At 41.3% G+C, this 26,255-nt stretch overlaps 1 protein-coding gene across 1 annotated transcript; it reads left to right on the top strand.

Moving 5' to 3' along the window:
- Window positions 1-1,133: 1,133 nt before the first annotated feature.
- Window positions 1,134-26,155, top strand: LOC310931078 (CUGBP Elav-like family member 2). The gene is made up of 14 exons (XM_083894164.1): window positions 1,134-1,267; window positions 9,715-9,905; window positions 14,019-14,101; window positions 15,631-15,679; window positions 16,652-16,786; window positions 17,625-17,704; window positions 18,869-19,030; window positions 19,509-19,572; window positions 21,315-21,449; window positions 22,051-22,167; window positions 23,372-23,545; window positions 23,666-23,812; window positions 24,227-24,407; window positions 25,339-26,155. The coding sequence occupies exons 1-13, from the start codon at window positions 1,197-1,199 to the stop codon at window positions 24,352-24,354; spliced, it is 1,536 nt and encodes a 511-aa protein (XP_083750290.1). The 5' UTR covers window positions 1,134-1,196; the 3' UTR covers window positions 24,355-24,407; window positions 25,339-26,155.
- Window positions 26,156-26,255: the final 100 nt, after the last annotated feature.

The raw sequence follows: 26,255 nt of genomic DNA on the forward strand, positions 1-26,255 counted from the left end.
CGTTCAAGTTTCTGGATCTTTCCAGGAATGCCAGGACCTCGTGATTTATAATAATCTCATTGAAGATCCTTGTCCATTTTGTAACATGTGTTGCAACATCCCATTATGTAACATCGTTGAGCACGCCAGTGGCATTTAGTTTCTGAACGGAGACATTAGTTCATGTTTTTGTAACATTATATAGCATTTTTTGGGGGTAATGTGAGTCATATCTTGTGACTTAAACATGAGTTCATCCTCCCTCTCAGAAAAACGTGCATTAAGAGCAAACAGGGATATTCTTCTTTGTTTGTGCACGTTTTCCGAATGCTTTACATACACCGATGAAAATGAAAGTAGATAAATGACGAGGCTTTTTTTTAGCATTTACAATATTCTGGTAGGATCATTGTGACTGGAAAATTCCATATCATCCAATGCTTAGCTGTGTGTATGTGTGTGTTATTTGATGCCATATAGCAGATAAAACCCCCATTATCTACAAATGAGTCAATAAAACATGAATACAGCACCATGTGTTTGTCCCAGTGGGAAAATCAGAGTGATTTTACATGGGGTGAGCAGCAGCAGCAGCAGCAGCAGCATGGTTTCAGACTGTTGTTGAAAAGACCACGCCTCTGCTCTGCTGCAGCTCTCTCTCTCCCTGTGTGTGTGTGTGTGTACTTGTATTTGCTCTTTAGATATTTTTCTGGCACACAAACACCGAACTTGTCAGGACCAGTAGTCCTCATGGAGACCAAAACCATGATGCTGAATTGTGGTTAGGTTAAGGCGATGGTTATGCAATCATTGGTTATGGTTAAGGATTAGGGATAACGCAATGTGTCGGCTGTTCAAATGAATGGAAGTCAACGCAGTGTCCTGAGAAGAATAGCTGTGAAAAACTGTGTGTGTGTGTGTGTGCGCGAGAGAGAGAGAGACAGACAGAAGTGTATTGCCTGAACCAGGGACGATAGAGAGAAATAAGGAAGGAATAAGGCGGATACCAGGTTGCCGCCACCCTCCTCCTCCTTCTCCTCCTCCTCCGCTTCTTCTTCTTCTGTCTCTCATGCAGTTTTGAAGAAGACGTCCCCTCCCTCTCTCCCTCTGCACCTGTTCTGCTTCGTCTTCTCGCAGGAGTTAGTTGAGTTGAGCCGCTTGAGAGCGAGCGGACGTCGCCTTTCATTGTTAGACAGACGACGGTGTCGGTTCAGAGCATGACTTCGGCGTTCAACCTAGATTACCACCCACTGACGGAAAGTCGGTTAATGACTCCGGGCGAGACACTGTAAGTAATCCAACTAATCGACGTATGTAGACTTCTCCTGTGAACGTTTGTGAGACAGGAAGCAGCAGCGGGGAGGAAAAACAGAGCGAGCCACAGTTAGCTAGCATTAGCTTCACAGGCGTGCTAATACTGCTATAGACACAGTACGCTCGCCTATAGTTGGAAGTAGTTTGTTCAACTCGAGTCCAACCGCAACAGAAGTGGCTTAAATAATTTAATGCATACATTATGTAATAGATGTAGCGCCGCTCCCAGCAATGGCAGGACACGCACACACGTACGAGGCTAACGTGTGTTACTAACCCGGGGAGTGACTGTGAGAAAACGCAGTTTGCTCGGTGCTACTATCGTCCTGTGGCATGTGCTTCCGGAGATCACGCGTTTCGGTTTCTCGGATCTGAAAAAAACAGCATAGATTCGCATTTTTTGTTTAAAAAAACAAATGAGTATCTTTCAAAGCTACACACGGACACAGTAATGTTTAGTCACAGTGGATATATGTCCACGCTGGTGCACCCTCGTCAAAAAAACGCTACGAAATCGTGCAATACTGACCGAAAAGCGTCGAGTGGAGACTGCAAAGTTGACCCGACGTTTGTTAATAATTTAATGGAACAATTTATTGCACGATAAAGTCGCAGTTAAGATTGAAAACCTACTTTACAAGTGGGAGACCTAGCCAAGTTGAAGCCAGTTAGCGGCATCGTACGTGCAATTGTGCAACCACGTAACAACTAATAACTAGCCGAAAACTATCGTTACATATTGTATACACGTAAAATAAGTCACAGTGCTTCATTGTTTAATGGCTTTATTATTGGTATTTTATTATACGTTTGTTTTTTCGGCGGTTTGATGTGCATGTTTGTAGGCTGCTGTTAGCTGCTGAGCTAGCTCTCGTCGTTAGCTACAGCCCTGTGTGTCTCTTGTGTTTCTCGGGCTCTGTTCCTCCTCCATGTTGAATGTAGAGTGCTTACTGCACGGCACCAAACACGTGGTTCCTACATTATTGAGTCATTAATGGGAATCTTGTGACAGGACATGTAAACAGGAGAGGAAAGACCGAGCACAGAGCTCCATGTTGGCCTCAACATAACATCAGCCAAGTCTGTTTTTACAAAAACATTTCCAGAAACCTCTGCCCTCTTTTAAACAGGACTGTGCTAGATTTATGCTTTTTCTTTATCTGGCAACATACTCTGCCTTTTTATTTTCATGGTTAATCTTTATACATTCGGTTTCAAAGTGGAACCTTTTTCTTCTTTTACATCTTTATAGTTAATTTGTATCTAAACATAGTGTGACCTAGTACACTTGATAACCTCATCAAATGTCTTAATTTAGTTGACTTAATCTAAAGTTCACATTGATACAGCATAGTTAGAAGCAGGGCTTCAATGATTAATCGATTACTAAATCAACTATTTTGATAATTTGATTTATAATTAATAATAATTAATAATTATAGCCATGTTGTTCCATCTTATGTTAGTATTTTCTGGTTTTCAACATTTTCTGTCCAAAGAAATATTCAAGAAAATAATCGTCAGTTGCAGCTCTAGTTGGAAGCAAAATGCAATCTGTTACTGAGTTTATACATTTTATCATTTAGAGTGCATTGCAGAGACAATATGCAGATTTTAAAGACAGACCATTAAGAGTTTATTTGTGCATCATTTATTATGAAACGAGTATATAACAGAACTGACTGACATTTGTTAGAATGGTTGATCTTGAATCTTTTTTAGTTTTTTTGTCAGAGACGAGCCTAAAGTAATTATGGCAACTGATGTTATTTATTTTAAATAAAAAAACTCCAACTGTTTTAATGTGATAGTAACTGGTATGTCAACTTAATTCAAAAAAAGGATGATGGACATTTTAATTTGACACACAATAACTTATTAACTCATAAGTAATAGACTGATTATGACTTTGTTTTAAGGCAACCTTTTATAACTCTTCATTGAGGTGTGCGTAATATGCATGGTTGGAAAGTAAAAAAGTGTTCTGAGGACTTACTTTTTGAATAATATCTGTGTTAACTGAGATACTCTGACAGTGAGCTGGTGAATAGATCTTATCCCATCTGTAATGGATGGATTTATTCTTCTGATTGTTGACAGTGAGAGTGACTAGTGAGGCTTAAGTGAGATCTATTACCAGCAAATTCAGCCATCGTGCTATGTCAGTAAACTAAGCTAAGTGTCACAGTGAATCCCCTTTGTTGTGGCTGGGGAGCTGTTGATCTGTGCAAAGTGTAGGATCTTGGCACAGGATCCAGTGGCTACTCGGAGCAGCTGTTCTCTTCCTTTGCTGTGAGGGTGGCAGCGGTGGAGGGAGACCTGTGCAACCAGATGTTGATGAGGGCTCCGATGTCACCTGTTTTCTCTGCTCCAGCTGTTACTTTGGAGCTGCAGTAACAACAGGACTGGCTGTCCTGGAGCAACATTGCGGCCATAGCCTTGAAAGTCTCCTAATCATGTCCCCCATTTGTAGTGTGGGGCGGTGTGATCGAAGGTTGAGCAAACTTTCCGAACAAAGATATTACGGGACAGGGTTACATAAGAGCAGATGTGCCACCATGCTCGCAAAACTCTACTGCATGACTGAGTTATTAACCAAAGTCTAATGTAGAGTTATTTTTAATCTAGCAAAACTGTGCTGAGAGTTCTAAAATTGGATATCGGTTTATACAAGCTTGTGAGCTGTTGGTGTGTGTTTGCACTTGATCATGAGGTGTAATCAGCTGATTGTGTTTTTTTAAACAAAAGAAAAGACTTCTTGGGTTGTCCTGTCAAGAGAAGATGCTCAAATAAGTCTTAAAAAGTCGTATGGCAAACGTCCTCTGGCTCCAGCTTCACAAATGTAAATGTTTATTTTAGCCTGTTTGACTGGTAAAACAAGCCATTTACATACATCACCTTGGGTTGTTCAGAACAACAAAGGGAAATTTACATTGTCGCATTTTCATTATTATTATGAGCATTCACGCCCAAGCTTGATGATATGGCCTAAAAGGTCGTTGCATTAAAAACCTATTAAATTAAACCCCACACGTTTTTTACTCGTGCATGAAGTTGTGGCAAACGTTGAATTGCAGTTACAAACATTTTCAACTCAAAATATATTGATATTTTGGTGGTGTTCCTTTTTATTCTAAAATATTTACTGATGATGATGGCAGACCTAATCAAGTATCTTGTTATTGATGAGCACACAATGTTGGAATAGGTTTTTAACTAGTTTAGTGGACCTGCTACTCATACTGCATGATTGACACAAAGGTCACACACTTTAAAGTGTAAAACAATTCTTTTTGAAGTGTCTGAAAGATGATCTGCAGTTTATCATCAACCAGGATAATGGCTGAATGAGTCCATGCAGTGAGCTCACTGTTAAAGTTCCATTGTTGCCTCAAGTGGACAGTGTGTCTCTTTGGTGATGCTGCTGGCTGTTCTCGTGAGCCCTGCCTGTATCTGCTGACGGAGATGTTGGTTGAACTTGTTTCATTGTTCGCAGTCCGATTACCTTGTCACAAAATCTAATTTACTAAAGTGAACAGAGAAACATTTGAGCTGTTTACTGAGTTTGAATTGCGCATACAGAGTCTGGTGTTAATGGGCTAACTAGGTACACCACGGTATTTGAAAATAGCAGCGCGTGTGCATTTCATTACTGTCATGTGAAACTTCTGCTGAGTAATGTCAGCAAATATATTTGTGGGTTAAACTCCTTGAGGATGTTTATCCTGCTGTACTGTAAATGATAACACTCGGTTTCACACTGTGTGACTGCTTGATATAGTCGAGTTGATTTGAATTGTTTTCACTCAGGATGTCTGTTTATTGTTGATAGGTGTTGTAAATTATGGTATTGATTTTCTTCACTGACTTACTCGCCAATTTGTAAAGCCATTAATACTGTTGCAATAACTGCCATATAAAATTAATAGGTTACATTGGGCGCAATAAAAATAATTACAAAGGTTTGTGTTTTCACAACTAACGTATTAGCCCTGTTGGTTTAAGAGATGACGAGTGTGACATAGCATAATTGCAGCATTGCATAATTGTATTTATTATATTTAATAACTGCTCATCTCCCCACTTGGAGACAGCTGTCCTGACTTTCTATGCTTGCTACCCTCAAAGAAGATTGTGAATTGTTTTAAGAAGTACAAACAATACAGATCTTTTTTTTGCAGACCGGCAGAATAATTATGGGCACAGTCATCATTCTATTCAAAGTTCTCAAGGCTACACTGTTCCTTCACACAAGGTTTACTTAAGCAATGACAATCATAATCATCATGGGGCTCGTGGGGAGGGCCTCGTTATCAGACGCTGACTTTGTGTTAATATGCAACCCATTCAGAGGCTGATTGGACATGTCTGTCTTCATCAGGGAAAATTCAACAGTAACATCAATCAATGGAAAGGAAAACATCTTAATAACTTGCATACAGGGCCACGGTGCGCTGAGTAGGTCTGACCACTTGGTATTTTAAATTTAGATATTTTTTTCTGTGCCAAATTGACACCCACAATTCAAGCATTGTTCGGTTTTTGAAGTTACAACTTCAAAACTGTCTTGAGGGTATTTTTATTCCAAGCTTGTCAAACCTTTATTTACCTTGTCAAAGAACACTCTGCATCTCTGTGTAGTAGTGTCAAAAAGAGAATGTTGGTGTCTTTTATTTTATTTGACGGATGTCAAAGATATTACCAAAGCTTGAAACACATTCTGTATTGGTGAATCCGCTTATAAGACTAATGGTTTCCTTAAAGAAAGAAACATCTCATCACTGTTATGGGTATAGGGATTTTTTTTTTTTTTTTAAATCTCCAGTGACCCATGACAGCAGTGTGCTGCTAGTTGTCAGAATAGTTCAAGGCAAGGTTCAAGGGTCCTGAAACAGAAACTGACATGTGAATTATACCAGCCCAATTTATCAATACTTTATTTATACTATGCTGAGCTTTGGACATTTGCAGGCAAATTGGCTGACTTTCTATTATGGGCGCAGCAAAGGTGTCACTGGCATTCTTGCACGGTCAGAGCTCATGAACAGGACGCACACATGGTCCAGATAAATCACCTGTTCGTCTGGGTGGCGCAGCAGCAAGCATGCAACTGTCGTGGCTCTGCCTCTGACTTGTCAGCTGCTGCTTGATGTCTTGGGGCATGATGAGCTGCCACATATGGAGCCGTTCTCTGAAAGCTCTGAAAAATGCTTCATCAGTGCTGTCTGTAAGAACAGCTGGTGTAGGGAGTAGTAGTGGCATCATTTATTTTAGGTTTTGTACAGCAAAAAATCAGAGGTAAAAAATTACAACTAAAACAATGTTGTGGTCATTCTGACCTCCGTTTTCTTCGAAAGTCACGCTTTTGTAACCTGTTAACAGCAATGCTGTCCATGTAGTGGTAGAATGCCATTGCCCTGTTGATATAACATTATGCTGCTTAAATGGCTTTGTACTGTAGATTCACTGATGGCTCTTAGTACTCATAATCTACTGTCACCTGTCTGGTAGTTAAATAAGTAAGGGTAGTAGTAGTAGTGAATTACGTGGCCTCTTTAGGCATCACTTGTTTCTCGTTGCAGTGATTTCCTCATGTAGGTTGAATGAATTGCTTAACTTATTTTAGTACAATATGTTAGACTCCCCATTTAGCCTTAAGTATATTTTTCAAAATGTACCACATTTGCAGCTGCAGCATTAGTCTTTTAAACGATTAATTTAAACGTTGCCTAAGTTATACTGCTCAACACTTTCCTCATGTTGCACACCTGCAGTGTTGCAGACACCAACTTTTATTTTGTTCCACAGCTATATTGTTTTTCATCTTTAGACGTTGGTCCGAAACTTCTTGCTTTCTTGAATATTTCCACTGACTTGCTGATTTGAACCTTTTGTTGTGCTCCCTTTGTCTCAGTAAAAGTAAATTTAAAAAGTCTTCCTTTAAATTATATCAACAAAAAAATTCAATCCATCGCCAAGACAAGGAAACTCTAGCACAGGTATGGATATAAATAAGCAAGCTGACAGTACTGTAAACTGAAAGAGCCAGCTGGAGATGTGTGGTTGGAAACGACTGACGCCTTAATCTTACACAACTTGTTCAGTTTTGTCAAGTGACACTTATCGAAAGTATTGAGCAATGGAGTATAAATCGGGCTTTAGCGCAACACTGCTGTCAACACATCCACTGTAACACTTGAAATGCCCTTTTTGGGCAGAGGATTTGAATTGATGATTTTTATTACTTGAATTGAAGCGCTTTAAACTTCTGACATGGGCATTTTTGCATGGCTGTGATGTTCTGCCAAATATTTTTTTGCAGTTGTATTTGTTTGGAGACTACACAGCTGCAGGCAGATGGTAGCTTTAACCAGGGTAAAGGGGAGTTCATTGTTGAGCCTTTGTTTTGAACACAGACACAAATCCAGGTTCTAAAGTGAGATTTGTAATTTTTTTCCAAAATGAGATCTCGCCAAAGGCTCTTGGCAAAATGGCGACAGAGTGTCAGGGGCAGAACTGGATAAATGGTTTCACTCAGTACTGTGGCCTCAGCAGACGTAGCCTTCTATGTGTTCGACAGCATCGCTGTGACTTGGCCCATTGTGCTGTTGAGGAACGGTGAATAGTGTTCTCCAGCGGGGGGGAACAATATGTGATTGTTCCCCTGCTGTGCTGAAGAAGCTGTAGGTTACTCTCTGTACCATCGCCAAATCGCCTGAAGAGGAGATATAACGCAAAATTGCTGACTGCTAATCGGCGAATCTTGGAGTTTTCAAGCTTTGCAGTGTTGTTTTGTTTAGCTGTCGAAGCAGGTGGAAGGAGGGGGGCACTCGCCCTCTTTTTGGTCGAGAGGCTTTTGTTTCAGTGGCGTCTTTTCCCGTTTTTATGTCATCATTGAATGTATTGACAGTCTTTTGAGGAACTGTTACAACTGAGGCGTTGACTTGAATTTCAAAAGGAGTGAAGTGTGATTTGTTAGCATGTCATTTAAATCCCTCAAGGAGTTTGGTGTTTCCGCGGAACGGCTTGGCTCAATTTGTAAGAGATGGATGGCTCGCGTCCAAAGGTTTGTGTGTAAAATGATTTTACATGAGTGTATCTATTTGTCGGCTTCACTGAAATGTGTGTGCAACACACTCCCCACTTTTTGTTCCTCACTTTTGATGAACTGTTCTTTTTGATCCCGAGCATGTACCGGGAGTGATGCTTCATGCTTGATGTGATTGACTTGCCACAATACCTATAGTTGTCTGTTGCTTTGGCCTCATTTCTGGTTCCCTGCACCTTAACCATTGACAACTGTTTATTCACTTGCTTTTGTGTGTGACGTGTAGTGGTGGGTAAACTGGCGTTGGTTCTCGGTCACCAAGCCTGGCCTCAAAAGAAATTGGCACAATCTGTTATTTCGCTCATCTCCATCATTGCTCTACTACCCTCCGTTACCTCCAATTGTTTCTAATTATATTGTTTAATCTGCAATTAAGTGGGTTTTACACCATTTAGGATTGTAAACCACATATTGTCTTGGCATCGATCTTTTGTCAAAATGTTGACTGTATTTAAATGATTTGGATGTCATAGGATGGCTGTAATAGCAATCATCTAATTATTTTTTTGTCATTTAATTGTTAATAAGTGAGATTTTTGGAAAGCAAATATTGCATTTGATCAGCAACTTGTAAGCTAATAATAAAGTATTGATCAAGTGAAGTGGAACTGGCTTGAATACAGGAAGCCACTTTTTGTTATGCTGCCAAACTAAGCTTTTCAGATATGCTGTGACTATTTGCTGTAAAAATACACACGTACAACATAAATTATGACCGTTAATGTCGCACCCATCTGTTGGCTCCCTAAAAAACTGGATTTCTACAATTTGATTTAATTATTTAATGAGCAAATACTGTATATAAGTGTGTGTGTAAGTAGTGCTGGGCAGTATACCAGTTCATACTGAAAACTTGTATGACATGCCGAGGGCGTTCAATGATGATAATTTTAACTCTAAACCAGTTCAAGCTCAAAATATCCATCACACCAGGGATTTTAAAGTTGTCCAGCAGGGGTGCTGTGAGCGCAGCTTGGCCTGCATCTATGTCCTCTCTGCTTATCAGAAGACACCAAAGCGTGCGGCAGGTTCTACACCAGAGATTAGAACAGATCTGCAGACTCCAATGTTAGCTTAGCTAACAGTCTCTTCACGCAAAGCTACCCGATCAAATCTCGCATGATTCTGATAGTCTCATGGGAGTTGTTTGCTTCTAACAGGAAATGTCATCAGTTAAAATATTGATCTCAGGATTTCATTAATCAATATCCTTCTTCCACATAAACATCGATATGATTCGGGAAATTTTATTTAGCTATTTTACCCAGCCCTAGCTTACATGCTAACTATGGTTTTTTCCCCCCTCTCCTTAGCAATGGCAGCAAGATGAACGGGTCACTGGAGCATCTGGACCAGCCGGATCCCGATGCCATCAAAATGTTTGTTGGACAGATTCCACGCGCCTGGTCTGAAACTGAACTAAAAGAGCTTTTTGAGCCCTACGGAGCAGTGCATCAGATCAACATCCTCCGTGATCGCACCCAGAATCCCCCTCAAAGCAAAGGTACAGCAAGAACATACAATTGTTTGAGTGTTTGTTCTACCATGTCACAGAAGTTGTTGAATGTTCTCTAAACAAGTGTAGTTTATTTTGAGCAAAATTAATTGGTTAATAAATTAGCTTGGTGCCAAAGTGACGAGAAGATCTTGGCCTCCTTGCAGCCATTTTCCTGGCAACACGCAAAAATCTGTTATTACCTCATCTGCCATCACATTTCAACGCATTCTCCTTCAGGAACACACATTGCTTGTCTGCACATGTAGTGCTGCTATATTTGTGCTTAAATATGAGATGATTCAACCAGTCTGTTTCAGGGTTAAATAAACTCCTGTCTCAAAAGCCTGCATGATAACAGATTTGTTTCCCTCTTACAATGTTGGATTATTCAACTGCTATTTTCCATTAAAAAAATCTACCATTGTACTCGGTTTAGAAATGGTGCTTGAGTTGAGCAATTCAGTTCAGGTTGCAATTAAAGGAGAATGAAGAGGAAACCTGCTGTTCGCAAAGTGTGACAGGAAGTGCTTACTCTCTTGTAACTTAAGGTGAATAAAACTTCCAGTTTCCCTAGTGCAACTGTCCAGGAATTCCCTAGATGTTTGCTCAAATCACAATGTCTAAAGTCACTAATCCGCTCTCGAGTGGGAATTTGGTGGGACCATATTTGCAGCCGAGCTGTCATTTCACAGCTGACTTACAAACTCCCTGACTGTCACTGAATGTCTCCGGCCAAGCATTGTAGTTTCCTTAAGTGTGTCAAGAAAAGCAGGCTCTCAGACCTTATCTGCCTCATTCAGGACTAAGACTCGATACGTGTCCATGCCCGGTAAATTTAAGCTACTACTGTGGCTCGACTGCACTGTTAACTTGGACTACTGTGGACATTCAATTTATTGACTCGTGAGTCAACCTCCTCTACACTGGGTGGTAATACGCCCCCTTTCAGCTTATTAGTTTGCCAGCTTTCTAGTATAATAATGTTAAGTTGCATTTTTGAATGCAGTTTTAGTCCGACACCTTTTTTTCTAAAGACAAATACTGATTGAGGAGGCTGTATCTCTACTTTTTTGCCATGTTTTCATATTCTTGAAATGATCCATAAAGTTTGTTTCTGAAAATGCTCATGTATCTTGGAAGTTCATGTTTGATAACACCTTGTGACCCATGTCATCTGACTGGCTCAGCTCTGTGAATCAGTAATTTTTGTATTGATTCACCAGTGTGTGTGACAATCATGCATCATTTTTGGCCAGATGAATCTTTCCAAAAGAATACTGCTTCATTAACATAACCACTTAACAAATAATACACTGTGCATGTTTTAGATTCTAATTTATTTTACAACAATTCTCCAATTTGCAGTTTGTTTCTGCACTGCAGAACATGGATTTTAATTTGAAAATCAAGTAAAAACTAAATATTTAATACCGACATCGTTTAATAACTGGCTGACCAATTTAAATGGCAAATATTTACCGATTGTGTGTTTTTTCTTGTTATTTGCATTTTACAGGCAAAAACAGCACCAAACACTTTAAAGTCACGAGCCTTCGTTTGGTCCCCTTCTGTTGCATAGCAGTCGGTTTAAAAGCTCATGAATCTGAGTTGTCAGAAACGCAGCCTTTGCATCAGTCAAAATGTGTTTTGTTCTGTGCAAAAGGGAATGCATACTTTATGGTTAAGACGAGGGCTGCAGCAACTAATGGAATAATTGATTGATTGTGCCAAGTGTTAAGTTTTTTGTTCCATATAACAAATAAAACTAAACAAATTTGGTTTGAACAAAACAACACTTTTTAAGGTTTGGGAACACGATTATTATCTAATCGATTGAGAAAATTATTGACAGATTAAGTTTGAAGATGAGCGTTAGTCGCAGCCCTGATTTAGACTCCCTTTAGTTCCTCAAGTCACTTTGTCTATGAGGCCAAAAACAGCCTGAGGTGAGGTTAAGCCCTTGCAGAAACATTCATTCTGTCAAAAGGACAGCACCTGAATCCATGTGATCAGGCGTCTTAAACAAAATATACATATCTAACAACACCAAATAATCCTGTGTGTGTTCAAAGGTAAACTAGAAAATTCTCCAGGGTGCTTACTATTCATTGTGTGTGTACATGAATATAAGAAATCACTGTGTAGCTCAGTGGGAGGCTCAGAAGTTCAAAGCTCCCTTTTTTAAGCAGAGCCCCCTCCCCTGCTCTATGTGGAGTGTCAGCTGTGATAGCCTATTGACATGTTAATGCCATGTTAATTAATTCTCATAGATGATCTGGTCTGATCACAGTGGACGTTGGCTCTCCCAGTATGGGGTGAGGTGAATTTGTTGCATTTGTACTCCCACGCCCATCGTTTCACCTTATACCTTTACCAGTATAAGGCCCTATCCACACATAAATTAAGCGTAAACGATCTTTTTCTTTGTCGTTTTGAAAAGGAGATATCTCCACCCACACGAAACCCCCCTCCCCACATGACTAAAAAAAGCTCGAGTACATATGCCAGGCTTGTAAATGGTGCTGTAATGCTGCGAATATGGTGTTATACACATTGCAATGTATATAATCACACAAACTCGGAGAGAATGAACCAAGCTAGAGGAAGGGAAATAAAAGAGAAAATAAAGGTTATCATAAAGCAAATAGACCCAACAGCAGCGTTGCCAACTTGGTGACTTTGTCGGTATATGTAGTGAGTTTTCAGACCCCTGGTAACGTTTTTTCCAAAAAAAAGGGGATTAGCGACAAATGTAGCGATCTTTCTATAGAAAGAAATTGTCAGTTTTACCACAAGTGAGCTTCATCTAGCTCCATCTGACTGTAGACACAGAGAGGGAGAGAAAAACACTGACCACACAAACAAGAGTCACAGACGAGAAAAACAAGCTGTGGATGTGCAGCATCGCTCACCGTGTGTGGACCGATCACTAATATGTTTCATTCAAGTAAAGTGTCTGTGAAAATGAGTTTTGTTTTCTCTTCCCCTTGTTTTACAGTTTAGGTTCACTGCTAATCCTCTACACTTATTTTTCTTCACATCCGTTCTGTGTGGATGAAACACCAATAAGATACACGCCCACATTCGTTTCCATGTGGACAGGAAATTAAATTCAGCCCGGTTCCATCAGGCTTTTTGTTTTACATGGCAAATAATACACTCCTCACTTATGTTTACATCATCTGTCCTACTTTGATTTGTCTCAAATCCCATTTGATTGTTTACTTTGCCACAGATCCAATGAGCCGCTGTCAGATTTGTGGCTGTTTTTAGGCCAGCTCTACTGCAGGCCATGAAAAGAATCATATGATAACCATCACACCTCTCTGGATGTTTTATTTAGCTCTGGTAAATAGGAGGAAGGGCTAAGTAGCAGAGAGAGCGAGAACTCAGCTGGTTTTTAAAGAGAAGAGGAGCTTGATGATATTAGAGTTCAACAGCCCTCCCCATGGCCTGGGAGCTCCAGTAACAGCATAATACACACACTATGTAGGTCAAAGACGCTGCAGTGCTCCACTTCCCCAGCCCAGTGAAACTGACAGGCTGGAACGCCACTGGCAGTCTGCTGGGACGGAAGGATGAGAGGCTTTTTTTTTTCTCCCTCCCCCGCTCTTTTTTTATTTCATCCCCCTCCCCCACCACGTTTTTCCTCCTGATTCCTCTTCTCTGCTCTTGCTTCTGCTCTCGTTTCTTTGTGCTATTATGCTCTTGTATGTATCATAGTGCGACTGGATTCTTATGCAGTTGTGGCAACACTCACTGTCATGATGGTGCCCTGCCCTGACTTGCCCAAGCTGCGTTGACCCGTCGACTGCATCAATGTGTTGACCGCCCTCTCACCTTGTCATCTTTTCTATGACCATGTCACAAAAAAGCCCTCAGCGATCTCATAACTCCAATGTCCTCGGTGCAAGCTCCTACATGACCTATGTGCGCTGTGTGTTGAGAATATCCTGACATATTTCTTGCATGACGTGACCTGTTGAGAACATATTTTAACATCTTAGGGCTCCTCAGCTGTTGTATTACATGTTCTGCCTGTGCTAGATACCCTTTTTAATGCAGTTTTGTCTAATTTTTTCTGTCTGTTGTCTGTCCCTATTTTTTTTCTCTCGGCAGGATGCTGTTTTGTAACTTTTTATACAAGAAAAGCTGCACTGGAGGCCCAGAATGCACTGCACAACATAAAGACTTTAAGTGGGGTGAGTAAGCACAGAATGAACTGCTTTTAGCTGCTTGAGCCCATCTCCATCCCTGATGCTGGCTATGAGCTGTTGGCTGCCTGATAATAAGCCCAACGATCACTCGCTGAACGCCTGTCTGGTCTGAGAAATATCTCAGCCCTCAATGTGCACTACCTTCACACTCAACATATGCACACACAGACTGGTATCATCATAAAGTGTGCTTGTCTGGGCAGCAGGTTATTCACTGAGGCACATGAACCAGTTGCGACAAAGGGGAACTAGCGATTAATGCGCGTCATCCTCAATCATTCTTACACATCTACATTTTATTATCATTGCAGACAAGAAATAGGTATTTTTAACAATGAAGCCTGGTGAGAGATGTGTGGTCTCCAAATTCCTTACCTGATTTATCTAAAGAGATTAAACCGGTCTACTGGAATAAGTGCCGCGGCTTGTTAAACCTCAACAAATTTGCCCTGCTTATACACCGCTCTAAATTACTTTCCATTCAATCACTTTAATCTATACCAAACAACTTGGGCTGTCGATTAAATCAATAGTCCAGTCTATTGGAAAAGGAGCCACTGTCAGTGAAGTAACTGATTAATATTGAACCAGGTTGATAAATGAGTGTAGTAGGGAGAGTATACAGGCCTGGCGCTTCACTGGAGGACTATCAATCGGACAGAGATTTCAAATAAAGTGTGGTCGGCTCAGTTCCATGTCATACTGTTTCTGGCATTGACTGGAGGTGACTGGGTTTGGTTTGCATGATCGTGGAAAAGCTAGTTTTTCCCTCCGTTACTGTTTCCTCTCCCTTCTGTGCTTTGCTCTCCTTGGGCGGTGACGTTAGCCAGTACCCATACTGAGCAGACCATCTGTCGGCTTCTCTTTAGTGCTTGTCAAAAACAAACCCCACCACTTCTCATACGTACAACCTGCTCAGGCATCTCACAGTGAGATTTATTCCTTCTTTTGCATCTCATGGCATTTAAATGTGCTAGAAAATGCATGCACTTGAAGTTCTGTGAAGAAGTGTTTGCTGAATATTTTCAAATTACACCGTTTTTCTGCATCCACTCACACAAAAAGAACACTATGTGAGAAGTAGCAACATGATCAGAGATGGCTCAAATTGGGTTGTTTTTTCTTTGTTTTCTCACCTCTCAGTAAAAGGATTATATCAAATATGGGAAAAATACTGTACATTTAAACCCCTCACGTTCTTGCTTGCTTGTCGACCATCTCTTTCTAACCGTTTTAAAGGCGATGAGCGGTGTTGAACTGTAGGAATCGATTAATCAGTCACAAGTCTGCACTACAAGAGAAGTGAAATTAGATAGTGGGAGAATTTGATCCCTGCCATCAACCCCCTCTGTATCTTGAAGTGGTGAGGGATGATGGTCTTAGAGTGAGAGGCGGAGAGAAATGTTTGGAGGGAGCAGGGGTAGTTTGATGTGATAAAAGATAACATGGTAGAGACCAGTATAATTTATAACACTATCAGGTGTTGTAACAGTTTCCCTGCCCTTTCTTTCCAGATGCATCATCCTATACAGATGAAACCCGCTGACAGCGAGAAAACAAGTGGTAAGTGGACCTGAAATGCAGAGTGACTCTAACCACTGACTCTTTACTGCTAAGGACACATTTATCTAGGAAAATTGGGGTGCAAGTTTAAGGGAAAAAAAATATAGCTAGAAGCTTGGCTGTCTGTTTAATGCCAAAATGAAGATAAGAAGAATTTAGGTCGGGGTGTGTGCAGTAATGCCCAATTTCATATAGTGTCAGGGGTCAGGAGGATTAAAGGCTTTAAAAAGGGCCAGGCATACAATAGATCAGAAGATCTGAAGGAGAGCAGGAGTGGATCATATATTTTAGAGAAGTTGGCTCCGAGGAAAACAAAGCTGCAAGTTGCAAAAAAAAATGCAGCAGCAAGATGAGGAGAAATATTCAGGGCTCCAGACTCTTTTATTTTATTTTTTTATGAAGTATTACGAGCTATTGGTAATATATTATTTTACTATGTAATGAATACTATCATACTATATGGTGGTGTAGTGTTACTGTAGTGAGTATGTTGTCAGTCACCACCCCGCCCTCGCATACACACACTCTAATGCTGCCGTTGTACCAAAGTCTACACACAGGAGTGACGCTGCTTTGCTGGTTGGATAATAAATGGGAGGGCGATAATGTTGATATTGTGCCTTGTCTGGGTTTAGCCAATAGAAAGTGGTGCTAGCAAGCTAATGCTATCTACCAAACTTGCAAACCAAAATGGAGGAAGATGAAAAATACCATGAACCTTGTTCTTCATGTTATCGTTTGACAGACTGTAGGTTGCATGTGCTGTGCTACCATGCATCGATCAACGTATTGGGAACTGAAAAAAATGTAGTCGCACTCCAAAGATTTTTGGTTGCACTCTAGAGCCTCTATCTTGAATATGAAGAAAAGGTGTGAAGGATTTCGCGCTTGACAGAACTGCTGCTTTCATAGCTGTGTAATTGTTTTTTTTTGTGTCTGTTACTGACAAGCTGTTCTTTCATCCCTCTGCAGCGGTAGAAGATAGAAAACTGTTTATCGGAATGGTTTCAAAGAAATACGGCGAGAACGAGATCAGAATGATGTTCTCGTCTTTTGGACAGATCGAAGAGTGCAGAATTCTCCGGGGGCCAGACGGTCAAAGCCGAGGTAGGTGTACGCGCAGTGTCCTCGTACTCACGGCCACCGATTTCAACGCAGCCTAGTACAGATTCTTATCAAGTATTTATCTAGGCCCCTCCTGTTTCATCTTAACCCCCTTCACCCTCAAATGAAGTGCTATTCACCTCCACTGGCACCCATTCCGTCCTCGCGTCACTGTGACACTCAGCCTCCACATCTCTCAGTGAATGGCAGCTGCATTCGTTGTCCAGCACAATGGCCCGTTGCCTTGGCAACCACTGGCTGCTGGTGTTCGTGGGCTCAGCTGGCAGGCAGCTCAGCTCTGCTCCTCCTCTACCGCCTCCTTCCTCACACTCTACAAAGGCTAGAATTAGCCCGTCATTGCATCTCCTACGTAGATCTTTGCTGCGGCAAAAGCCTCCGATAGTCGGCAATGTGTACTTGATAAAACAAATACACAGTGAGCTATGAATATGTGCCCTTTTTCCTGGTAAATGTACTCTAAATGACATTTTGAAATGGATCATATAATCCTCAGTAGGTAGATTCTATTTTTTTTATGTAGTGAATCTTTTCTCTCTGTGTGTAGTTTGTGTTCTTCCATGACACCACGTAGTTCAGCCTCTGGGTGGCTATTAAATCTGTTGATCACTGTGCTCATGTGACATTTGTTACTGTTTTCCTTGTTGTGTTCTTTCTCCATGTGCTAACCAGTGAGGGTGGTTCTGTGTGCTTGGGAGTTGCCATTCTTTGTACTGTAATGTGGTATTTTGGGGTTCATAACGAGTTGTCCAAACCTTTTGTCTTGTTTTGTTTCTTCTTGTCCCTCCCTCCTCCCCCCTCTCCTATTGTTCCCCCCCTACAGGCTGTGCGTTTGTCACATTTGCTACCAGGGCAATGGCACAGAATGCAATCAAAACCATGCATCACTCTCAGACTATGGAGGTACTGTACCCCTTAGCACCTATTTCTCACCCCCTTTTACATTCTGCTGCCCCCTTGTGTTGGAAAGATGAAGAAAACTGTGCGAGCAGATGGTGTCCAATCCCAGTCATTGCAGAGCATACAAAATCATTTCCAAAAACCACTTTAAAATGGAAAAAAATTGCATTGTCATCTGCAAAATAATTGAATTAAACCACTGCACTGCCTTGCACGTAGCATTAACAGATACAGCAGAACATGACGAATTGTGGTCATCTCTAGTTTTGGTGAAATTATTAGTGGATCACATTTATTGAACACGTTTGAGAGCCGAACCATCAGTCTACCATAAACTGTCTATTTTGGGCCACAGGGAAATCAGCCCACAGCATCAAATATAGGTTACCAGAGAAGTTCTTTAGACTGGAGCTGTTGCCCTAATTGATTTCTTCAGAAACTGGGTCCATATCTCTGTGTATCTAGTGTCGTCTTTGTGGAAGTGGAGCAGCAGTAATTTGACAGCTAGCAGGTCAGAGGCTCCCCAGTGAAGAATCAGACCGTCTAATTAGTAGCCCAACATAACACTTCTATCAGATCAAAGGCAGGGCCCAGTGGTGCCGCCACCTATTTCCCCCCCCCATATCATAACCTCCCAAGTTTTCAGCTGCCATAAGAGGTAGTCCTGGTACAGAAGCCATTTTCCCTGTCCAGCCTGGTCCCTGTCTGGCTCTCAACTATCAAAATACTTTTTGCACCGCATGCCTCGTGTCCACACGTCTGTCTCTAAAGTATGTGACTGTCTGTTTGCGAGATTGTTGTGTATTTTTCCTTGTAAATGTCCGCTGAAATATCTTTGTTTAATGTTATGTCTCCATTTATTGTCTACTTTGTTCGTAGACTCGATTCAGCTTTAAAGCGTTATGTTTTTGGTGTCTGCAGTATTGTCCTGTGCCCCCTTTTTGGAATGTGGCCTGGCCCAGCCATGCATGGCAGACTGTGACTGACCTTTTGTTTGTTAGCTTCAAAACGAAACCGTCTTGAGGCCTAGATGATAAACCCCCCCCACCCCACCCCCATCCCTTTTTTTTAGTCCCTGCAATGACTGCATCCTTGCACTTGTTAATGAGCTGCATTCATCTGTTTGTTTCTGAGCTGGTCTAACGTGTTCTCTCTCCACGGCTTCAGGGCTGCTCTTCACCTCTGGTGGCGAAGTTTGCCGACACACAGAGGGATAAGGAGCAGCGGCGCCTGCAGCAGCAGCTTGTACAGCAGATTCAGCAGCTCAACAGCGCCTCCACCTGGGGGAATTTGGCTGGCCTGGGGGGCCTGACACCACAGTACCTGGCAGTAAGTTTTTCCTCAAACATACAATCCTGATGAGCTGGGCAATAGATTTACTAAATTATCATAAGCAATATTTAAAAAGCCACTCAAACTATATATAACGTATGTATGCATACATTGAATCAGTAACTGATGAGCTGCTATTTAATCTATCTATATATCATATAGACGTTGTATAGCAAGACATTATTGTATATTATTGTTTTAATTTAATGTTCCCAGAAACTGTAATATGGTAGATTTAAGTCTGGCCCCAAAACATTGGCCTACCATAATCAAATGAATAGTACTAAATTAGATCAATTAGAAACTAACACAGCTATATCAGGTAAGAAGGTGTCAGAAGAGTGTATTTAAATCACGACTAAAATTATCATTTATCATTTCCCAGCTGTAAATTGTTGTTAATCATAATCGCAACACAACTGACATTATATATGTTTTGATTATTGGTCTATTTTTGTGTCTTCTGAATCCACAGCTGCTCCAGCAGGCTTCATCTGCCAGTAACCAAGGCAGTTTCAATGGTATTCAAAGACTTGGAGGTAAATATTCCTACTGATGTACAAATCTGTACATTTTCATGTCGGCAAACCATGTGACTCGGCGCTAAACGACCACGTGGATAGTACAGTAAATGATATAACTTTGTCGGATCAGTGACTCCCTTATAATCAGTGCTGCTGTTCCAGGCCTGTGCAGACGAGCTCTCTGTTGAGGCTACACACCTGATTGACTGATTACTAAATAGATGCATCTAGTTAAAGCTATACTTAGCTTTCTTGCATGTCTCACAGCACTTGGAAGAAATTTGAACATGAACACCTCCGCCTCCCTCAAAGTCCCACACTCCAGGGCAGAACGGCAATGGCAATGCGCATGCGCGATTCATTAGCAGCCTGGGCACAGAGTGCTCAGGTTGTCTGTCTCTATTCTGACTGTAGGCTGGGACAGCGGAGGTTTCCGTGCTTTGGGAGGTGATCCTGGCAACACATGCTGCTTGTTAAGCACAGTAAATGCAGAGTGAATACGTGCTTTCATGTGAGAGTCTCCAAACACCACAAAAAGTCGGCAGATTTAGCGACAAAGTCGCCACTTTGGCAACACTGCTCACAGAGATGCACGCGACTCGCAAGCTGTGACAGCCATCGGCGAGGCTCGCGAGAGATGACCGACGGGTCGCTCGGCGAATTATTTTATTATGTCTGAATTTTTTAATTGGTCATACTTTTACCATAATAATATGAGAATCAAACAATGATGAGTTTCAAAACCAGTTTGGTTTATCTTGCGTTTAGAGTGCCATATGCTTATTAGGAGCAATTTAATGGCCAATTCCTATCCTAACCCTCAAGCTCAACCCTTAATCTAAACTGGCCCTCAAAACCAAGTGTTGAGGGTTATTTTGTCACTTAGAAATGGGACACCCCTTAAATGCAGATACGTCTTCAGACTGCGGGGGGCAGAATAACGAGAAAGCTGCGTCCAGTCTGTCAACTCCAAAAAAGAACACATTTACGTCACGATTATTTATTTATTATTTTATTTCAGTCAAGTTATTAGGTTGTCAGTTAGTTATAAGATGATACTCGTACAAATACCACAACCACGGACATATTCAGCTGACAGTTACCGCACACCACGGCTTATTGTAGGGTAAACGATAGCAAACGATCGCGTGTGCACACCGGCTATTGACAGAAGATCGTAAAATAAAGATAAATGTTACGCAACAATGACGTCAGTAGTCCATAATATGGGACTAAACTAAGATAATACAATGGTTTTCATAATTTTTATATCTCTATTAACAAAGAAAATACTTAATTTGTATCGCACTCGCTTTGCTGCTTTCGATGCCTGCTTTCTTATGTGAAAACACGCAATGCATTCTGCAGTCTCGGAAAATCTCAATAATAATCTTAAACTCGCCCCTCAACTTAATTTTTCTGAGAATCGGGACAGCACTTGCACTAGCGGGAGTGTGCATTTTTGAGATTGAGGGTTAAGATTGAGGGTTAAGCAAGGAATTGGAATTCACCCTAAGATTACAAAAGAAAAATTGATAAATGAAAGTCAATGGAAAGACCAAAGTATGATTATGTGATATTTTAGAAACAGGGGAATGTTTTTTTTTTTTTTAAATGGCACAGCCATGTAAACGCATCCCATCTTAGAACTGTAAAGAGGTTGATGGGAGAAGTTGAAGTCTTTTATGTACAGGTTTTTCTGCATGAACATGGGAGCATAGTCTTTGATAATCATCTCGGTTTTTCTGTTATTTCAGCAGGTGTGAATCCACTTCAGCTGCAAAACTTGGCTACATTGGCTGCGGCTGCAGCTGCAGCCCAGAGTTCTGGCAGCCCGAGTGCTGCCAATGCTCTCTCTGCAAACTCTGCTCTGGGAGCTCTGGCCAGTTCAGGTAATTAATTAGACTTAAGCTGATTTTTTTTTTTTTTTTGAATGCACACATGTTGGACCCAGTGTTTAATGATATCAATCGTTCTGTTTGTGTTAATTACATTGCTGATGTCTGTTTATAGATGAGATTGTTGACCTTGTTTGTTCCCAATTGGTAAAATGTCTTCTCATTACATTACAAGTCCACATTAAAATTCCTCACCCATGGAGATATAAATGCCCATAAATTGGCGCTCCTGCTGCTGTAATGGCTACATACCAAGTGCTTTATAAACCTCCCTCGTCCGCAAGTCATCTGCCATTGCTCATTGATCTTATGGTAGTGAATCCCCCTCATATAAAATTTTATGAGAGCCCTCATTTCCTTTTTAATCGGTAGCCAATGTATACTCATTGACTCCTTCTGTCTGAGTTTAGCAGATTGCTACTGCAGTAAAACCACTCATCAGGAGACAGACTTAACTGCCACCTTATCCTCTTATTACTAAAACAATATGTGGCAATGATGTTGGATGTTTAACATTGATAGAGGCGTTTTTGAACCTGAGCTTCTCTTCGCACTTGTGCTAATCATAATTCCCATCTTTGTCGTGTCTCAAAAGCTGGTTCAACAGGCTCCAGTGCCATGAACACCTTGGCATCTCTGGGCAGCCTGCAGGGTCTCACTGGGACTTCTGTAGGTCTCAACAGCCTCAACGCTCTCACCAGCAGCGTCAGTGGTGAGAACTTCCTTTTCTACCAACTACGTAATAAAAGCCCTACGCTGCTGAATTTAAAGGATTTTTGTCTCAATTATCACTCGATCAAGCAGGTGTGGGTTTTGAGGCCGATCACTTTTTCTCCAGTGTGTCATAATGAAAAACAATCGAGGGCTATGGTTAGACGGACTAGATAATTTCCTTGTCCCTTACTTTTGTAAATCACTGATTAACAACCACAGTATTGGTTACACTATCGTGAAAGATTCAGGCTACGTTTACACTAGTGTGGTTATTTTTAAAAACGATACTTTCCCCTGCGTTTGTGCCTTTCGTTTACACACACACGGCGATTTCGCCTCTTAGAATGTCGCAATCATCACTGCTGTCACTCTGTCACTTGAATAGTTACATCGAGGGTGAGAGGTCAGTCGTTGTTGTGGATGAGGATTCTGATTGGCTTGTATGGCTTTCTCCTTCTTCCTACACTGCTGCCTACAGGCTTGGCATACTTATGATGGCTCTTGATAGCTTATTTATGCAGGTTAATATAAATGGAAACCTTTTTGAAAAAGATGATGTGTGCACAAAGTTATTTTGGAAAACGGAGGGAAAAAAATATCCAGCTAGTCTAAACGAAGGCTATGGGCCACATTATACTTCCCCGACTGTGTAACGTGTTATCAGACTGCGTAACCATGGAAACCCCCCGAGCCTTCGTACTTCTGCGTCATGGACGGATACACGCTGCAATTTCTCGCCCGATCAGTAGGGGTCGCTGTGCAAGGTTGTTGTGCTTTTGGCTACAGTGAGCAATGGCGTCTATGAGAGAAAGACCGTTGTTGAAACAGTAGCCGTTTCTCACTTTTCTGTGTCACGGAACGCAGTTTGAGGATAATTTGAGGCAAGAAATTGGCCATTCAGAGTCTAAACATGTGGTTTGTGTATTGAGATATGACGTATTTATAGTTTTGCAGCTCTGCCTCTGTGGACGCTCGGTGCTGTGGGCAGCGTTAGCTCAGCCTGTCCTGAGGACCTATCGCAGCTCTTGCTGTCTCCGTTGTCCCTTGACGGAGTGACGGACACTAAGAAAATATTTCGCGCAGACTGAGACGACGCAGAGGCTCTACAACAGGCTCTGCGTCGACGCAGAGAGTATAAATTGGACTTCTTTTTTTTCAAAAAGGGTATTTTACAACTTGCTCAAAAATGTTTGTTTTCTCAGGTATGGGGGCCTTGAATGGAGGCCTGGGAGCCATGGCCAATGGTTCAGCAGCCAGCTCCATGGACGCTCTAACCCAGGCTTACTCAGGGATGCAGCAGTACACAGCCTCCGCCCTGCCCTCCCTCTACAGCCAGTCTGTCCTGCAGCAGCAGCTCGCTGGCAGTCAGAAGGAAGGTGAGCAGATCTTCACGCTATAGGAGGCACACTGTGGCACCACATATTTGCTATTTGACCGATTTAGGAACCACGTTTGTATCTAACTTGAGTGTTTGATTTTTTTATTACCAAATGGAGTAGGACCAGAGGGCGCCAACCTGTTCATTTATCACCTGCCCCAGGAGTTTGGGGATCAGGATCTCCTGCAGATGTTCATGCCTTTTGGAAACATGGTCTCTGCCAAAGTCTTCATTGACAAACAGACCAATCTGAGCAAGTGCTTTGGTAAGTAATTTATGGATTTTCACAGGGTCGCCATTTTGAGTACAGTGTTGCTGTTTTCAAAAGTAGCAAATTTGTATTCAAGTCCAGTGTGAAACCTTTATTGGCATAACTTGAATACTCTGTCTCTAAGTATGTTTATAAATGAGTATATTTTGCTTTAAACTAGAAAATTATAAGGTTTATAGCCTGTGAATAAGCCCTTTTATATGTACTTTAGGCAAGGGTCTTCTTCATGGTGGCCACCATTTTGTGCTGCAATGTTTCTACAACAGGATTTGCACTTGAAGTTTCATTTGTGACCATAAGATGTCGCTCATTTTTACACACTGGACTTTTACAAATTCACAGCTGTGCCAAATGTTCTTTCTACAAATGTCAGATTATATAACGTTCACCCTTTTCCCCCCCCCCCAGGGTTCGTCAGCTATGACAATCCTGTGTCTGCGCAGGCTGCCATTCAGGCCATGAATGGTTTCCAGATCGGAATGAAGAGGCTGAAGGTTCAGCTGAAACGCTCCAAAAACGACAGCAAACCCTACTGATCCTAGCCCCGGGGCCTTCCCCCCTCCCCAGCTATAATGCTAGCACTGCTAGGGTAAGTTCGCCCTCCAGCCAAGGTCACCACAGCAGAGACACTCAGTGGGGCAGGGGGAAAGGAGGCCACCACAGGAGGGGGAGTCTTACCCTTTTATTAAAAGAAAAAAATTGTTGCAATGATCGTTCCACATTTTAATGTATTTCATTCCTACGGTTTTCTCATGTAATTTGAGTCTGGTTGAATATTTTAATGTGTATGATTATTTATGACTATCACTGGAGTCGGTGTTTGCTGGAGGTATTTTGTCACTGTATTAGTGGAGAGCATCAGGTGTGTTTCCATGCCATTTCATTGCCTTCAGGTCATGTTGAGACAGGTTGACTAAGGATCAGTTGTTGTGTTGAAGGGCCGTGGCCTAAGGCCAAGTTAGACCCCAGAGCTTCAACTTGTGTTTGGCTGTTTTTACGTAAAAGTCTCCGTCTCGTTTGTGTCGTTCTGTGTGTGTGAAAATCTTCTTTCACTCTGAATTTGTTAAGTCTCTGTCCCCCCCCCATCTGTCGCTCTCTCTGTCCAATCATTATCAAGTCATGTTGAGCTAGGCTACCTCTCTACTTCTCTATTAACCTCTTCCAGTCATTCAATCCATCCACCAAGTCCCCACAGAGGGCCTTGGCTGTAGATGGATCTCTTTGGGTGCCAAGTGTACAGTTTGTGCATGTCAGAGTCTCTGCCGTGTGTGGTGGTGTCCCTTCTTTAAAATCTGTGTATTGTTTTTGTGTGTCGGGGAAGGGTGGGGGTCTCAGGGGAGGGGGAGGAGGGCGTTTACCGCACTGTCCTTTTTACTGTATGTGGTGACTGGCATTGTTTTTGTTGTTTTTTGTGCCTCATGGCTAAAACGATTCTTGTGCCGTGCCCCTAACTTTCTCTTCTCTCCTCTTTGTCTTCTCTCTCTCCCTCTCTTCCTTTCATGTTTTTGTTCCTTTTTTAGAACAAATCTCCATGCCTGTTTGCTCATCATTAGCCTAGCATGTCTTCATGATGTTGAAAGCCAAGCCAAACTCCTGGCCTCATCATCCCACCATTGTCTGTGATGTCTCTCTAAGCTCGTCTGACCAATACCTGGCCACCCACTGACCCTTGACCTTAGCTCAACCTGAATTTTTTTTTTTTCTCTGCATGTATTTTTTTTTTCTGTATAGAAATGTGATAGGTGGGAGAGAGGTCAAACAAATCAATGTGAAAACTTACCTTTGTTGAAATCATTTAAAAAAAAAAGAAAAAAAACCTTTTTGTTTTTGTGAATGTTTTTTTTTAAACAAAAACCTGTGGGATTTCTTATTTTAATTTAGCTTTTTTCTCTTTTTTTGCTTTTGTTTTTTATGTTGCTTTATTTTTACCTCTCTCAGTAAACTTCACTTGAAAGTTGAATACAGGGATTGGCACACAGCTGTGCTATTTGGTGCCATTAGCAATATGTTGGCTTATATATATTAAAAAAAACATGCTTCAGACCACTTTCCAACACTTCTGAAAGTCTGACCAGTAAAAAAAAAAAAAGAAAATTCTCAGTGCTCTGTAATCTCTACATTTTGCGGGCAGTGTGAAGATTTACACCAAGGCTATTTAAAAATATACTTTCTTTTCATTTACAAAAATATCCAGTGTATTTACTTTTTTTTTTAAACTATTGATGGCACAATAACAGGTACATTTGCTCTGTTTAGAGAAATGACTACCTACATGAGTCAACTTTTTTAGAACTGATTCACAAATAGACAATCTGTGGTTTAAATGCACACTTAGATTACCTATATTTTATACCATTGAATCTATAGAAGTTTAACTAACAGAACCCAGGCAAAACGTTGGGTTTTTTGTAGATTACGTTGTAATGTCATCTGTGTC

Source organism: Microchirus variegatus, assembly GCF_963457635.1.
Source record: "Microchirus variegatus genome assembly, chromosome: 8".
Taxonomy (NCBI): domain Eukaryota; kingdom Metazoa; phylum Chordata; class Actinopteri; order Pleuronectiformes; family Soleidae; genus Microchirus; species Microchirus variegatus.

What these genes read in the sequence shown, in the direction of transcription:
- LOC310931078 (XM_083894164.1), top strand. Translation starts at nt 1,197, where the DNA reads ATGACTTCGGCGTTCAACCTAGATTACCACCCACTGACGGAAAGTCGG. An exon ending in ATGACTCCGGGCGAGACACT is followed by an intron (nt 1,268 to 9,714) that starts GTAAGTAATCCA and finishes CCCTCTCCTTAG; the next exon opens with CAATGGCAGCAAGATGAACG. An exon ending in ATCACTCTCAGACTATGGAG is followed by an intron (nt 17,705 to 18,868) that starts GTACTGTACCCC and finishes CCACGGCTTCAG; the next exon opens with GGCTGCTCTTCACCTCTGGT.